The 16,886-nt window shown below is 41.3% G+C and overlaps 1 protein-coding gene across 5 annotated transcripts; it reads right to left on the bottom strand.

Annotated features, from left to right (window-relative positions):
* Nucleotides 1-1,429: 1,429 nt before the first annotated feature.
* Nucleotides 1,430-16,571, bottom strand: bowl (brother of odd with entrails limited). Of its 5 annotated transcripts, XM_089463615.1 has the most exons (5): nucleotides 16,422-16,571; nucleotides 15,381-15,564; nucleotides 12,153-12,211; nucleotides 5,394-6,273; nucleotides 1,430-3,716 (listed from the first exon to the last, which is right to left on the bottom strand). In XM_089463615.1, the coding sequence occupies exons 4-5, from the start codon at nucleotides 6,230-6,232 to the stop codon at nucleotides 2,303-2,305; spliced, it is 2,253 nt and encodes a 750-aa protein (XP_089319741.1). In that variant the 5' UTR covers nucleotides 6,233-6,273; nucleotides 12,153-12,211; nucleotides 15,381-15,564; nucleotides 16,422-16,571; the 3' UTR covers nucleotides 1,430-2,302. The 5 variants fall into 5 exon arrangements, with proteins under 5 accessions (XP_089319741.1, XP_089319740.1, XP_089319742.1 ...); XM_089463614.1 differs by lacking the exon at nucleotides 12,153-12,211; XM_089463616.1 differs by lacking the exons at nucleotides 12,153-12,211; nucleotides 15,381-15,564; nucleotides 16,422-16,571 and adding an exon at nucleotides 7,080-7,288.
* Between the last annotated feature and the right edge of the window lie 315 nt (nucleotides 16,572-16,886).

The following is a 16,886-nucleotide window of genomic DNA, read 5'->3' as shown; positions in this document are numbered from 1 at the left end:
CTGTTAAGTTAACAGACTGATGACTGTTATTCACTCGGCAATATGTAGACTGAGCTTCGGTTGACTTTATTACAATTAAGTAAATGCATAGAATTCGCTGTGAACAGAATTTCATTATTAAAATATAGTAGCATTTTATAAGAAAATTTAAATATACATATTATGTATGCCCATTTATTTGAATATTATTATTTAGCTACCTTTTACTTTCAGTTATATTCAGTTATTTTCATTGGAAGTCTTTTGAATATAATCTGAATAATCAATATACATATATTGGAGTTTGTCGATATTAAATTATACTTTATATAAATGCATATACACTGATATATATAATATTTAATGTTATATACCATAAACACTCTATGATCAATATACTTAACTACCAAACAGAAAAACAAAAAAAAAAAAAAAATTAATCATTCTAAATGTTCTAGCTTAATAATAAAAGCGTATACGTTACATTTAATTATATTCATTAAATATATTTATACAAACTCATTTTATATAGCAAAATGTTATAATGGTAAGAAAACATAAGGAAATAATTTGTTTATTTATGCTGAATTTAGGAATTAATAAATGATTATTTCAATACCAAGGCTAGTAAGCTAAGTGATTTAATATTAAGTATTGCAGTATACAGTTCTTGTTCTATATATGCATACAAAATATATGTCTAATATGATCCAAGTGCCATTGATATTGATATTTTCATTGCATACCTACGGGCTGTATATAATTATCTATGGTCAAATTAAAACAAAAGTTAGGACTTTTTATTATATCAAATAAACATTACTCTCTCTTGGCTACTTTAATAATTGCTGTAAGTTTATTATTGTCATTCTCGGGTTTAGTCCATTTTCAGAAGTTCTTCCTCATTATACTCTATAAAATACTTGCAAATTATTTTATTTTTTCATTACCCTCCACAGAAAATGCTAGTTATGAATTCATTTCATACAGCTTTGGGGTGACTTCCTTTTGAAGAGCAATAAAAACAAAAAGTTTTTGGCATTTCGGCAGAAATTCATTCTCACGCCGAGTCTTTGAGCAGGCGAATCACGTGCGAGGGTCGTTCGATGATATCATCAGATTCGCTCGCATCTTGACTAATATAATTATAGCTGACTTACATTTTTTGTTTTATAGTTAAAGTTTCCTGAATATCTCGGCTCGATGACAGCAATTTACGTGCCACATTAATTGAACTTTCTACGTGTTCGAGTGCGGCACTTGGAGTTGAAATCATGTTCAAGGCGTTGCCTCACCCCGAGCCACAAACGGAAAGAAAAAACCACCAGAGCTAGACGAAACGTGCCTGAAGTACAAGATATTATAGATACATAATATATCGTATAATGTCTGTGACATCGTTTGATTGATTGATTGGATGAATCATCCAACAAAATACACAAAAACTCAATTAATTTCAATGCAAACTTTATTTAAATATTTATATAGATTTATATATGTATCTATGTGTATATATATATATTTCTATTAATTGTGGGTGTGTTTCAAAGTCATTTAAAATTCAAGGAAGACCATGGAATGCTAGAAGGCTGTACTAAAACTCTATGAAAATAAAAACTTAAGATCTCTATCAACTAAGTCTATAAAAATTTAACTGCAATTCTACGGCCGCAGCTCGTGTCTGTGTTTTTTTTCTCTCTATATTTTTGTTTCGTTTTTGTTTCTTATATGTCCAAGCTTTACTTTTACTTTCAACCTTTATTTCCCTCAGCGTAGATCTTGAAATGATTTTGCATTCAAGATTATCTTACAAATTAAATATAAATTAAAAAAGTTTTTTTTTATAAAACTAGTTCTGGCTAAAAATAAGGAGAAACAAAAACAACACTTAGTGTTGGATCTATACTAGTTGGATCTAAACTATCAAGTAGACTCTCTCGTATCAATTATATATGTATAACTAGGTCGAATTTAGATCATGTACTAAGAGTACGCACTAGACTAACCTAACTGTTAGTGTACTAAATGTACTAGAACATTAAAATAGCAGCTGATCTATATGGAATGTGTGTACTAAGGTGTACTAAAAGCACAATGCTTCAAATGCAACAACAGTTTGTGGCACATCTTACACTTATGTTCTAAATAATATATTGTGTACTAAAAACGATGTATGTTTTAATTAAAGTATTTTCTTATTGCCTTGTCTTCAGGCATTGTACTAAAATGTACTAAAAGTGCACTTATGGCTAAATAGCGCTCTGCCCGCGTTAGAGCAGGCCTCCATTCCTGCTTAATGTACTAAAAACTGAAATGCTTTCGCTCAGCGTCTCATGATGTCCTCAATGCTGAAGCCCGTGCGTCTGGGTGGTGCCGGTGGTGGCGCCACAACTGGCGGTGCACTTGCTGCCGGTGGTGCTGGCTGCGACGCAGGCGGTGGTGCAGCTGGGGCAGCCGGCACCGCCTCCTTCTCGGGCGCTGCACACGCTTCCGTTGCACTCGGCTTGCAGAGCAGCTGTCTGGGCGGATGCCGCGACATGTTGATGGCATAACTCTCCAGATACGAGCGCTGATGCTCCACCAGATCCACCAGCGGCGCTGGCGGCGGCAAAATGCGTTTGCGCACCGGTATAGAGCCCAGGAAGCTGGGCATCGCCTCGTGCGGCGAGTGCAGCGGCTGCGACGGCGGCCGAGCCGGCTCCGCCGAGCTGCCGCTGGTCACTATGCTGGGTGGTGTGGCGGACGCGGGCGTCGTCTTGCTGAGGTTCAGCGTCTTGTGGTGCAGATCGCGGCGCACGTGCAACATGGGCAAGTAGGGGTCCCCATTGACCGGCGGCAGCAAGTGACCGTGATGTGGTGCAGCTGGAGCTGGGCCCGCAGGCGGTGGTGCATAGCGTAGGCTGGGCATAAAGGTGGCAGCCGGCGGTGGTGGTGCTGCGGCTGCTGTGGCTGCTGCTGTGGCTACTGTGGTTGCCGCTGCATGTGGCGGCTCCTCGCTCTGCCGCTCGCCGTGCGGCCGCATGGTGTAGGTCTCGCCGCCCTCGTGGTGACAGTGGGTGACGCCTTGGCGCTCCGGCTTGCCACTGCTGCCAGCCGCAGCGGCTGCTTGGCCCGCCTTGAAGCGTGCGACAAGCGCCACCTCGGCCTTCTCCTCCTCGGTCTCCGTTTCCAGTTCCTCGTCCTCGGCCAGGTCCAAAGCGCCAGCTTCATGCAGCTCCTCCTCCTCGTCAAAGTCATCGAATTCCTCCTCGCTGTCCTCGTGCTCGTAGCTGGCGCTGCTGCTGTTGGTGGCCTTGCGCTTGAGCCGCATGCGCTCCGCCTCGTCCTTCTCGGACTTCTCGCTGAGCGTGTGCACAGGCGACTGGCGTGGCGAGTCGACCTCCAGCAGGGAGTCCTCCTCATCGCCGCTGAGCTGCCTGGCCTCATCCTCCTCGCCCACGTCCACATAGTCAGCGCTATTCACCTCGCCCACAGCGTGGGTCAGGGCATGACGCCTCAGATCGCAGTTGCGACGGAATACCTTGCCGCAGGAGGAGCACTCGTACGGCTTGTGATCGGTGTGGGTGAGCAGATGGGTCTTCAAATTCGAGCGCTGATTAAAGCTGCGACTGCACACGGGGCACTTGTGGGGCGACTCCTCCATGTGCAGGATCTTGTGCACGGCGAGGGTGCGCGACTGGCAGAAGCCCTTGCCGCACTCGGTGCACTTGAATGGCTTCTCCTTCGAGTGTATGTACCTAAGGGGGACAGACAGAGAGAGAGAGAGAGAAAGAGAGAGATATAGTAAATTGACTGTGCTCATTGCGTGGGCGTTTTTGGTAGCTGGCAGCTCAAGTTGACAGTTATCTGCATTATCTCGCTGCCCGCTCAGATAAAGTGCGCTGATATATTTTATGTTTATGGCAGCCATCTTTGAAATGGCGTCCACTTGTTGTTGGAACAAAAGCAACAGCAGCAACAGCAGAAACAGCAGCAACAGCAGCAGCAGCAGCAGCAACAGCAACTCGCAGCAGCTGCTGTGACTCTTAAATGAAAATCAAAACAGGTTCTACGGCTCAGATCTGTCTTGGGTCCAGCTTGGCACTGTCTCTCGACGGGCTTCAAGGCGCACCGAGATTCTTCTTGCTGTTTTCCTCTTAGCGTTCCCTTCACGCCTCTCCACTTCTTCGGCTGCTGCTGCTGCTGCTGCTGCCGCCGCGGCTGAGAAATTAGCCCCGCGGCAAAGCAAACAAACGACAAATGGACCGAAACCGAACGATCAAAAGACGCAAAGCATCTTGGACAGGCTAACACACACACACAGATATATGCACGCATACACTCACTCACTCGCACACATACAGCTGTCTGCTGCTGCAGGTATCCAATGTTTCGAGTACCCCTTGCCCCTGGCCCGCAGCCCTCATTGCCAGCCCCGCCGGTCCCCAACTGAAAACCAACAAAGTTAATTAACTCGGTCTTCAGGCGGCATGTTCTACCTTCAACTTGGCCAACATGACAGAGTCAACTGATTTTATGAAGCTGTTTGCCTGCTAAGTTTTTTCATAATTCTTTATATTATGTTAATTTCTTGGAGTTATACCCAAAGTTTCTCTCTAAAGTAAACCTTTCTCGAGAGTTCTCGTTGAAATTTCGCTTTCTACTATATTTATTCCTAGCAGAGATCCACTCACAGCAGAGAATCCGGTAGTTTGACACCAGAAATCTTCTTCTAACTGTTATAGCTTCTACTTGGCTAAAATGATAGAATCGCTAGATTTTAATAATCTATTTGGCTACTTTGCTTCCATTTTGAATTTAACTTCTTATTGACTTTAAATTTATTTTATTTTTTATTTTTTTATACATATATTTTTATATTTTTAAATATTTATATATTTATATATTTTTAAACATTATTTTTATATTTTTAAACATTATTTTATAATTCTGCTTAGTTTATTTTTATTTTTATTTTTATTTTTTTTTTAATATTTTTATGTTAAAATCATTTTACTTTTTTATTTTTTAGTTGTTTATTTATTTTATTTATTTATTATTATTATTATTATTTATTTTATTTATTTATTATTAAGCAAAAAAAAAAGCTTCGTAATTTATGTATATACAAAATTATTAATCCGAATTAATTCTATCTGCTTCACTCATCAGTTTTTCATACGCAACCAACGCCTTCTTTTTCTACAGGTTTTCCCTCCTAGCTATACCTATATACCCGCCCAATTCACATTTTCAGCATTCCAAATCTTCTTCTAGGGTATCTCAGCTTCGAATTGACTAATCCTTTTTAAGCACTCGAGTTTTGTTGTTCACTTCTCTGCTGCTGCCCCGAGGCATGACAGCAATTACGAGCGCTGGCACGCCCACTGGCTGGTCGTTGCCCACGCCCCAAAGCAGGCACAGCGGCCACTCACCTGTGATCCCTTAGGTGATCCTGTCGCCTGAAAGCCTTGCCGCAAATATCACAGGAATAGGGTCGCTCGTCCGTGTGCGTGCGCTCGTGAATGAGCAGATTGTAGGACTTGGTGAACTGGCGATTGCAGAACTTGCAGATGAATTGCTTCTTGGGCCGTGAGGCGCGTCCAGGTGCGCGCAGCAGCCGCCTGTCCAGGCCGGCGTGCATGCCCGGTCCCAGGCCGGGCGGAAACAGCGCCGCAGCCGTTGCCGCTCCGGGCGGAAAGGGAAAGCTGCCGGCGCCCGTTGGCGATGGCCCCGGTCCGGTCAGATATGGCGGTGGTGGCGGTGGCCCGTACAGCACACCCGGTGGCGGCACACCTGGCGGCGGTACGCCCGGCGGCCCGCCCCGTCCCAGCATGGCAGCGGCGGCGGCAGCTTCGCGCAGCGCCAGCTCCTTGCGCTTGTCCGCCATCATGGCGATGATCTCGTAGTTGGAATTGCTGCCAGCTCGCGCCTTCGCCTCCAGCGACTGCCGCGTCGGCAGCACCGGCACAAAGGCCGATATCTCGCGATGATGCGGCGGTCCGCCGTGCAGACCCGACGAGGCCAGATGTTGCTGGTAGGCCAGCTGTGTTTCGTAGGCAGCAGCCGCTGCCGAGATCCTGCTGGCCGAGGAGTTGCGCGAATCGCCGCCGCTGGCCGAGCCATCCGCACCGCCGGCACCGCCGCCCCCATTGCCGCCGCCGTTTGCCGCAGCAGCCACAGCGGCCACCGTCGACATGAACTGATCCATGCGTGAGGCGCGCAGCATGGGTATGGCGCCTCCGCCCTCGCTGGCCGTGTTATCCGTGGGCATGTTCAGCGCAAGCGCCTACTCACATGCCATCAGACCTTCAGCTGCAGATAAGAATAAACAGAGAGGGAGAGAGAGGGAGAGGGAAAATATAACAATTAGTCAAATGTTGTGTTAATTGTTGCGACTTATTGGGGCTCTATTGGGCTTATCTTAATTGCTCGTCAAGTTCCATAAAAAGTTTTTTTTCCACTTTTTTTTTTTTTTTGCTGCTTTGTTAACATACACTGCCCAAAAACATTGGGGTTAATGGAAGTACATTAACTATGCGCAACAGTTTGTCAAATAAATCTTTCTTTCTTAGAGTTCAAAACTCAAAATTAGTAGAGAAAGACCAAGCTACGATTAATTATTTAATAATAACCCTCAGTCGAAATATAATCTAAAATATTCCAGTCATATGCATCTAGAACAAATTCAGGCGAAACTTTCCACAATTATATAAAATATATAATTTATATAAATATTTAAATACAAAAAACAAGTTGCCCAAACAAATTAAAAATAATATACATAATAATAAATTAAAGTACTCATTTGATACACTTCATTTGCATATCTGAGTATTCACGTTAAAAACAAAAATCAATACAAATTAAATAAATCACAGAACATTTGTAATTTGATCGCATTTGAGTCGATGTCGGATGTTCATTTCATTATTGTTCTCTTCTCAAATATCTCGTTTTTTTCCTTCTTGCTAATACTCTAAAGCAGGTGTTAACAACACAAGCTTACCTGAGCTGTTTGTCAATTAAGTTATTTTAATAATATTTATTGAGCATTTGCTAAAAATTAATTTTGTTCTTGAGGTCAAGTCAGCCAAGTCATATAGAGTATATTTATTTACCAAAACACTTTGCTTGATTTTTTAATTACTGTTTTTGCTTACTAGCTAAATGAACTTTTGTTGTTGTTTATTTATTTTTAATTTTTTTTTTGCTTTTGGTTTTTTTTTTTTTTTTAATGTTTTATCAGCAACGGCGGCGGCAAGTGAAACTAAACTGAAACTGAATCGAAACGAGTCGTCGTCGCAGTTGGAGTTGTCGACGCTGCCAGGTTAGATAAGATTGTGCGTCTGAAAAAAAAACCTGACTGGCTCTGTGCGCAAGCGAGCAGCACACAGTAGTAAGCGAACGGGCACACATACACACAAACAGAGATATACTCACACACACATACGCCTCTCTCAGAGAGATACCCACACACAGAGAGATACAGCAGGGGCAGCCATAGAAAATGCAACTGGTAGCCAAAAGCGAACTAAACGGCAGTCAGTCAGTCAGTTAGGCAAGCCTTGGACTCACTCGGTAGCAGCAGGCGAGAGAGCTCGAGACCCGAATAGCGACCCGATGCGACCCGCTCAACCGAGTGGTTACTGGATTTACGCAACAGGAGCTACGGCTGCTTCTACGCTTGTTGCTCTCTGCGGAACGTGATCATTGCGTTAAAGGCGACTAAATGCGGCAGAACAAGTTAGAAATAATGATAATGGCAATGGTAATAATGATGGCGAATACAATCAAAATATGACAACATTAAAAGACAAAAGAAGCACAAGAATGAAGAAAGAGCAATGATCATAATGGCAATGCTACCAAGGGATTATGAAAGAACTAGTAGCAGCAATAATAATGATAATGACGATAATGAATTAGTATATGATTATTATGGCAAGCAATTTAAAGCAATAATATTGTATTTTAAGCAATATTATTATGCAACCCTTAAAAAACAGCCAGAACAATGATAAGGCTAATGACAACAATAATGTAAATGATATTAATAGTCTAATCAGCACAGCAAAAACATCTAATTATAAGCAGCAACACTGCTAATGGCCACGGCAATGGCAATGACAATGACAACGACAATAATGAAAATGGACAATAATGCAGAATTTGATTATAAAAAGCAAGCAAATATTACATAGTTAAGATAACCGCTTTAATGATAATGCCAATGAAAATAATAATGAAGCTAATGTAAATATAATAAAAATAATATTGAATATGATGTTGATATTGACAATGATAATGAAGCAGAACACATTATCTAAGAGTAAATCTTGCAGAAGCAGTAAAAATTACAATAATGACAATCAGTGTGACAATCATAATCAACATAATAATGAAGAACAAATTGTCGATCATAAAACGTAGTAGTTGCGTCTTGAGCACATTTAACCAGACGTTTTACCAGACAAACAACAAAACTGCCTCGCAGTCTACGCATTGGCATCTGCCTCAAAGATACCTCCCGAGCCCCCCGAGCCCCACCACAGACCCGCTCTTCTAGCCGACTGCTGTGCCATGACAGTTTTGCTTATCATTTGCTGGAAATGTTCTCGACTTGTGACTGTTGCGCCTTGAAATGAGTTTTCACAACGTGATTTTTAGTTATTCAGTGCTGCTGAGGAGCGCAGCTTACTTTTCCGCCTGTCTGGCATGATAAGCGAATTGTTGTGGAAGTGCTGCATCATTGCGAGCTCGGCCAGAGTTCTCTGGGTTCGGGCCACGTATTGCTAGCCGCCCAGAGACCACAGCCCACAGCCCACAGTCCACAGCCCAGAGTTCAGCTCTTGTGTTTTGCTGTCACTTTAGATCTGTGCAAACTAAGATAGATAGTTTATAGCGCCGTCTGATTAGAGCTGACGTATGAGCAATTTTCATAGATAATCAAACAAGTGGGCAATTTATTTATCATTGACGACTTGATTTGACTATGGTGAAAATTGAAGTGAAATTGAGGTAGCTAAATCATTTTGATTTCCCGGTAAAACTTGATTCAAGTATTGTAAATGATGATAATTGACGATAAATAATATTGAAGTGTAGCTTACGCTTCATTACCATTTGATGTGCGAAACTATTGAGCAACAAGAATAATTTCAGTTAATAGTGAAATTTCTTGGTGGACATGAATGGAGACTGGATTAATTTTTTTTGTTTAAAAATATCAAATAGAGCTGTAACTCAGTGGAATCTATAAAAGCATTTCACATATTAGATATTATTATATTATATAAAAATTTCCATGGGTAAACAAAATGTATTTACTTTGCTTGCTGCGATATTTATATTTTCTCTATTCATGCAATCAATCCTCTTAATTTTATATATTTTTGCAATTATTTCGCTTTATAGTGCCGACTACTTGTCTAACTGTTCTCCATTAATAGGCCCCATAAACACCCCGAGCTTTTCCTAGGAATTCTAAACTAAACAGCCTAATAGCTCATATATCACACCTCACTAGCAGCGACACGTAGCCTCCAAATTCAGAAACAACAAAAATTTAACTCGTTTTGGGGGATTTTCGTTGACGTATTTAATTTTATTTATTTTTGTATTTTTCTCGCTTTTTTCATTTATTTTCTACTAGGTTTATATTGTTTCTGCTTCGCTTATGCATTTATGACTGGGGCTCGGTGTCTGTGTTTAGCTGTCTAAACTGTCCGAGCTGTCGAGCGGTCGGCGGTCGACGGTCGGCCCTCGCCAGCCGTCCCTGCCTGCATACACACACACATACAATGCGATCCAGCGATTCATTATCTTTGGAAACATCGGCACTTTTGAAACGTCAAGCCAAATAAGAAAAACAAATAAAATTAATGTAAATAATGGACATCATCAGCAAAATGCGAAGTCGACAACGTTGCACGTACTTGCGTCGTACACAAGTGAACGAGAGCGAGAGCGAGAGCGATAGAGAAGAGGAGAGAGCGAGTGCTGTGTACTTTCAGATACAATATTGAGATACAGATACACACACACATATACATAGAGACGCGAAACGTTTGCGCAAACGGTTGCCCAGCAAATGAAGCCAAAGGCTTAAATGTGTGTCTACATGCATACAATAAAAAAAGTATATGAGACAACAACAACAACAACAGCTACGGCAGCAACAACTACTGGCAAAGAAAATAAAAGATATCGAGGAGCAATTTGGCTGCCACTTTTCGCTGCCTGCTCTGGGCCCGAGAGCTCTGGCTCTGGCTGTGGCTCTGGGTCTGGGTCTGGCCCTGTCTCTCTGGTCTCTGGCTCTTTGTGTAAACAGAGACCAGCAGACGCGTATACCCAGTGGAAAAAGGTTCAAAGCAGTTGATAAAAAATATACACACACATACACACAGCTGTGGGCAACATACACACACACACACACACACACAAGACAAAACACACATGCGCAGAGGGATTTAATATTTGTATAGAAACGAGACGAAGTTTTGTCCAAGAGACGCTCTTAGCGTACTACTTCAGTTTGCTTACAGCAACAACAACAGCAACAATAACACACACACAGCTACAACAACAAACAACACACGACAAGAAAGGGTCAGTGTGTGAGTGTATGTGTGTCTTCAGCATTAATCCCTTCGGGCCAGGCTCGGTGTCTCGGCAAAGGTAGCTAATAATCAACGAAAAAAATATATAAAAAAAAACTAAGAAAATAATAAACAACAAAGCATCTGAAAATATTTCCAATAGAGTTTGCTCAACTTAATAATACTTGTTCAAAAAAAAAAAAAAAGTAAAAAATAAATAAATAAAATAAAACAACAATTTTATGCACAATAAACTATTCTTTTTTTTTTTGCGTTTATATAATATTTCGAAAATATATTATATAAATATTGGAACAAATACTTAATTAGAAAATTAAATATATTGCAATAATTAAAAAAAAAATTCAATACTATCTGATCTCTCTCTCTCTCTCTCTCTCTCTCTCTCTCTTTTCAAATTTCGTTACTCTACCTCTAAAGCTGTTGTCCTTCAGTTATAAATAATATTTGTTGAAAGTTTTACTCCCACTCATCAATATATAGATATTTATTTAGAAATTTCTTTCTATAGAATGAATATTTAGATATTTAATTAGAATTTTTTAGTCCTTCTCTAGAATAATGAATTTTTTAAAATATTTGTTTTGTTCATCCTAGCTCTCAAATTTAATTACATATAAATATTTTGTACGCCACATCTAAAGTTAAACCACCTTAAATCTACCTCTATACAACTCTGTAATGATACTAAACTTCCCACCAATATACTCATTTTCTCACACGCTGAACCAGCAGCATCGAGAAGAAAAACAGAAAAATAAAAGTAAAAGCAAAAAACGCAACAAGTTGTAATTATAGTCGGTTGCGTTTGCGTTAATCTGGACAACCCTTTCTGTTGGCTGCGCGCAACTCTTCTTCTTCTTCTTCTCCTTCGTCTTCTTCTTCTTGAGATAATCGTCGAAGCTATTAAAATCTCTAGGCATAATCAACAGCGCTTGTTTAGTTTTCCAGCCTGAAGCCGGCTTACCTGGCTCCTCGAGCGTTGTCTATAATTTTCTTGATTAATATCTATGCAACTGGATACAGCTGTGTGTGTGTGAGTGTTGTGTGTGTGACTGCGTGTGTGTGCAAGTGCGCGTTCATTAATTTAAAAGCTTTGCTAATTCAGCAGGCTGCTCGGCTGCGTTTTCACTAATGAAGTTTTATGCGTTCGCAATGCAGCTGCGGCTTAGATCGGCTCTAGTGAATTACTAAGGTTGTTCGCCTTAATTGAATAGCATCATTTATAATTGCAATGAGAAGAAGAGGAGCTACAGAACTAGACTAAAATTGATGGACACAATTTCGTGCCTAAGTGGAACCACTTACGATGAGAAGAAAGTTTATGAAAATTGTACAAGATTTTCTTTGATTTTTGTACATATATATATATATATATATATATATATATATATATATATATATATATATATATATATATATATATATATATATATATATATATATATATATATATGTTTAACAAAAAAAACTTTTCAAATTTATTGAGTGATGAGTAATGATAATACCCAAAATAAGAATAATGATAATAGCAATAATAATGTTAAAGATAGACTTTATAAGAGGTCATACCATACTGACATCCTTTCATCAGGTAGAGTACACTTTTATATTAAGAAGTTTATCGAATCCTAAAACAGGAACATATTTAATAAAATCATTAAATCAAACCAAATTTATTATACATCAGAAAGAATATATCTAAAAGGAATACCATTATTATACAACCTGATCTAACCCAAAAATGAAAAATCTTAAAAAAATTGACCAATTTTTGATTTAGCTGAAAAATATTCAAAAAATAATTTTAATCTACTTATTTATGATTTTTTTTTCATTATAAGTCCAGAATTTACGAGTTTACCTGAGAAGGTAAGAGAGAAAAGCAATTCTGATCAGCTCGGTCCACTTCATACTCTTTGACTTTACCATTTTTTTTCTTGTTCAGCGTTGTTAAGCTGCTTAATCCTCTTAAGTCGATCGTATTTTACGCTTCTTACGACTCTCGTGCCTTGGCCAATAGAGTTCTTAAGGCCTTTTGTGGAGATACTGTCAATAACTCATAATCAGAGAGGCTACTTGAGATCGTACGGATCTATTGATGAACGTAATCCCAGTCTGTTAACGATTCCGATTGAGCTCTTCCCACTGGAACTCATATTGTAATCGAGGGCATTAGATCTCATCATCGAATACTATCGATAAAAAAGCTCGTCTAGGAGTCGGAGTATTAAACACGTGCCAAATGGGCGTGTCGAAGCTATTTTTTGCCTTTTATGGCCAATTGTATGGGCCATTGTTTGTTTTATGGTACCAGCATATTGAGTGCTTTTGCTTTTGTCTAACAAACCTTTTAAACGCTTTTAATTTGTTGTTTGTTTCGATTTTAATTAATTTCGGCATTTTATTGAGCTCTATTTTTAGGCATTTCCCTACTGCGAGCAACCGTTGCACTAATATTAAATTTGATATAAGAGGAATGAATAAAAACAAGTAAGAACGTTGCAGTCGGGCGTTACCGACTGCGGAATACTCATTCACATCCCATCAACAATTTAGTAGTTAAGTTTCGTTCTAATACTGTAGAATATACAGGTTTTTCCGATTTGCCACGCCCCAACTGGGCGTAGACACCTCATTTTTGGTCAGTTTTTAGAAAGAGATAACGTTACCCTAACTGCAAAGTTTGAATGCTTACCCTAAAAAAATGTGAAAATTACAGGGTATTTTTCGATATGCCACGCCCCTAAAGAGGCGTAAAAATTATTTTTGGGGAATCGATAGAGGAGGCTACCAGTAACTCAACTATCCAAATTTGAAGCTTCTAGCTATTATACTTTAGGAGATATAAACTTTTGCGGTTTGCCACGCCCCCTATGGGCGGACATATATCCGACAAAACTTTTTGGTCTTGGGTGATCAGTCCGAGTATATACAAAATTTGAGGTCTCTGCCATCAATAGTGTCCAAAATATAGGAGAATTTAAAAAATCACTATATCTTCAGGTCCGATTTGCCACGCCCCCAACGGGCGTAGACTTATAATTTATCTTCAGACTTTATAGAATCATACCATTAGCTGACGTGCAAAATTTCAGCATTCTAGGTTTACAACTTTAGGAGATACAGTTTTATCCGATTTGCCACGCCCCCAATGGGCGTAGATATATCCGCCATAGCTCGTGATCTTGGGTGGTCAACGCGGACCTACATACCAAGTTTCAGCTTTCTAGCTCTTCAACAAACATGATTTCTGGTATATCGGAAAATGCATTTTCCGATTTGCCACGCCCCTAGTGGGCGGATCGGGAAAATTTTAACACTTTATAAATCGGAGATATACACGAGTATGTGTTCCAAATTTCAAGTCTCTAGCTTCAATAGCGCCGAAATAGATTGCGTTCATACGGACAGACGGACGGACGGACAGACGGACAGACGGACAGACGGACGGACAGCAAGACGGACATTGCACAAAACCAATATACTGATTCACTTTCGTGAATGAGTATAAAAAGCCACCCAGAAACACACCGAATGCAATAAATTTTTATGAACCTATTCTTATGCTAAAATGTAGGAACCGAAAGCACAAACCGAATTGGCTATAAACAAACAATGATGAAAATTCAGTTCGGCTCCAGTCGAGCGAGACAAAAGCCAATGGCTCTATAGAGACCAACCGAATGGAGCCCGAATAGTTCCAGCCAAAGAAAAACTGAAACACTGTGAGAGCGCGGGAGGCGTTTTTTCGAAAAAGAAGAAGAAAAAACTATAACTAAAGCATTTAAAAGAAATCAAAGGAAAGATGCTGGAGCGATGTAGATGCAAGAGCTAGATGATGGCAATGATGATGGTAGAGGGTACCCCAAACCCCAAACCCCAAACCTCAAACCCCAAGCTTCAACAGAAGCTTGCGGCAATTGCGTTTCCTCTTTGGACACGTTCTGAACAATTAAAGCGCGCGGCAAGCCAAGCTGGCAACGGCCAAGACGACGACGTCGACCAAGTCAAAAAAAAAAAAAAAAACCGGATTCAAATTGAGCACGACGAGAGCTGCTGAAACCCAGGCTGAGAGCCCACTGGCCACTGGCACTGGCTACAAGTGAACTGGTTTACAGACAACAACAACAAAAGTCAGTAAAAAATGAGAAATAAAAATGGAAAAAAAATTCCAAGCTAAAAACCTTCGAGCTGGAGCCCAGCCAGAGTCGAGCGCCAGGCCGCCTGTCAATGGAACGCAGCCCAGGCAGGCAGTCAGGCAGTCGGGCAGGCAGTAAGGCAGGCAGGCAGGCACCACACTGAGTTCGGTGGCAATGACAGTGGCACATGCAGTTGTAGTGGAAGCCGCCGCCAGTCGCCCAAAAACCGCCAACTGTGGCGGAGCCTCCAACGTTGACTTACAAATGTGTGTATGTGTATGTCTGTGTGTGTATGCGTATATATATATGTATGTGTGTGTGCTTGGAGCAGGTTTTAGTAGTCAACGTCGTTGTTTTTTATTTACTTTGCTACTCGCTATAGTTGAGTCTCTCTCTCTCCCTCTCAGTCTCTCTCTCTCTCCCTCTTTGCCGTTCGCTCTCTTAGAGCCCACTCGCTACTCGCTGTGATTTGCTTTTGGCCATAGCGAAAATCAAAAGAAAATAATTAGCTAGACCCTAAAAAAAAAAAACAAAAATTTCAGCTGCGGAATTTTGTAGTGGAATCTTTGGAGCTTGTTTTTTCTACTTCTTTCTTTTGGAACATTTCGTGTGTCTTTTTGTAGGGGGTGTTGCCCGCTGCCCGGGGCGTATTGCTTACCTGTAAACAATTTTGATGGCTGTGCGAAGAGCGCCTGAGGCTCTTTCAAGCTCGGCTTGGCCAGTATATTCCAGGTATTTTCAGATCTTTTTTGGAACAAGTTTTAGTTTATTTAGTTTTTATTTTCTCGCTTTATTTTATCTTTCGTTGGGCACTTTTGTGTTTGAACTTTTTCTGATGATTTCTAGAAGCAAACGATATTTGGATATTAGATATATGCATATATATGTAGGTATGTATATATATTCATAAGATTTGGAAGTTTAGATAACATGTCGGGCTTGCAAAATATATTCATTGAGTTTAGATACACGCAGCACAGTTCACACAGACACACACACGCATACACATATAAAGATACAAATGTATCTACAGCTGTATGCGCGACACAATCACGGCACGATCAGTCGCGCGCGGTCGCGGGTGTAACGGGAGCAACAGCAACAGCAGCAGCAGCAGCAGCAGCAACGGCAGCAGCAGCGGCAGCGGCTACCACAAACCACGTAGAAGGCAACAACAAAAAACACACAGCCAAAAACAAAAGCAAACCACGTACGAAAGCACACGATTGAGCCGACAAGCCAAGCGAAACGAACCGAAGGCGAAGCTGTAGCTAAAGCCGAAGTCGAACACGAAGCGAACGAGCGAACGCACGAACGAGCCAAGCAACAAACGAGATACGGCAGCTGAAATGTGTTTTTCTACATTTTGTTTGAAATAGGAGCTGAAGCCAGTGCAGCTACCAATTCGCTCCTCAAGTAGTCCCAAACTCTACCCACACACGCACACACACTCCGACAACCACGCACACTCACACTCACACACACACACACATACAGATGCGCGCGCGCGACGACACGCCACTGAAAAGCGCTTTTCAGCCGAGCGACGGTGAGCGGGAGACGCGGCGTTGGCGACGCTGTAGCAAGTTCACTGTGCCTGCATTTTTCCCCCACTAATGCACAGCACACAAACACACGCACCCATACTCTGTCACACATTCAGACACACGCACACACACACAGAGTCTTATATACGTACACAATTGCACTGTGTGTTCTACGATGCACGATCCGCGCGCAGGTGCGTCTACTACGATCAACTCTCGAAGACTAATCCAACATTGCCGAACGCGCAGTCGTCGTCGTGGCTCATGCAAAGAGAGAGAGCAGGAGAGACAGCTGAATGGGAGAGACCTGGACGAGAGAGCGCACCACAACGAGCGAGAGAGAAGCAGTCAAGTAAGAAAACCTCAGCAACAACAACAAGAGCAACTGGCAAGCCAAGCAAACTAACCGACCGCCAGTCGCACGCTGCGGACAGACAGCCCCACTCAGCGGACAGATGGACGGAGAGACAGACAGACAAAGACAGAGAGACAGACACGGAACGTGCATACGTACGACGAGTTATTGTCAGTTAGAGAGCTACCTGTTTACCGACTGCTTACCGTTTGCGAGGGTAGAGGAGCGCAAGCGCGCGGGTTGCCAGACTGCATTCAGCCAG

This window comes from Drosophila arizonae, chromosome 3, assembly GCF_054131065.1.
Source record: "Drosophila arizonae isolate 15081-1271.41 chromosome 3, UAZ_ARI_1.0, whole genome shotgun sequence".
Taxonomy (NCBI): domain Eukaryota; kingdom Metazoa; phylum Arthropoda; class Insecta; order Diptera; family Drosophilidae; genus Drosophila; species Drosophila arizonae.
Note: the sequence above shows the minus strand (reverse complement) of the source record. Positions and strands in the feature narration are given on the sequence as shown.

Coding starts and splice junctions, on each gene's coding strand:
- bowl (XM_089463615.1), bottom strand. CDS start 6,232: ATGCCCACGGATAACACGGCCAGCGAGGGCGGAGGCGCCATACCCATG. Junction 3,717..5,393: donor GATCACCTAAGGGATCACAG/GTGAGTGGCCGC, acceptor TGTCCCCCTTAG/GTACATACACTCGAAGGAGA.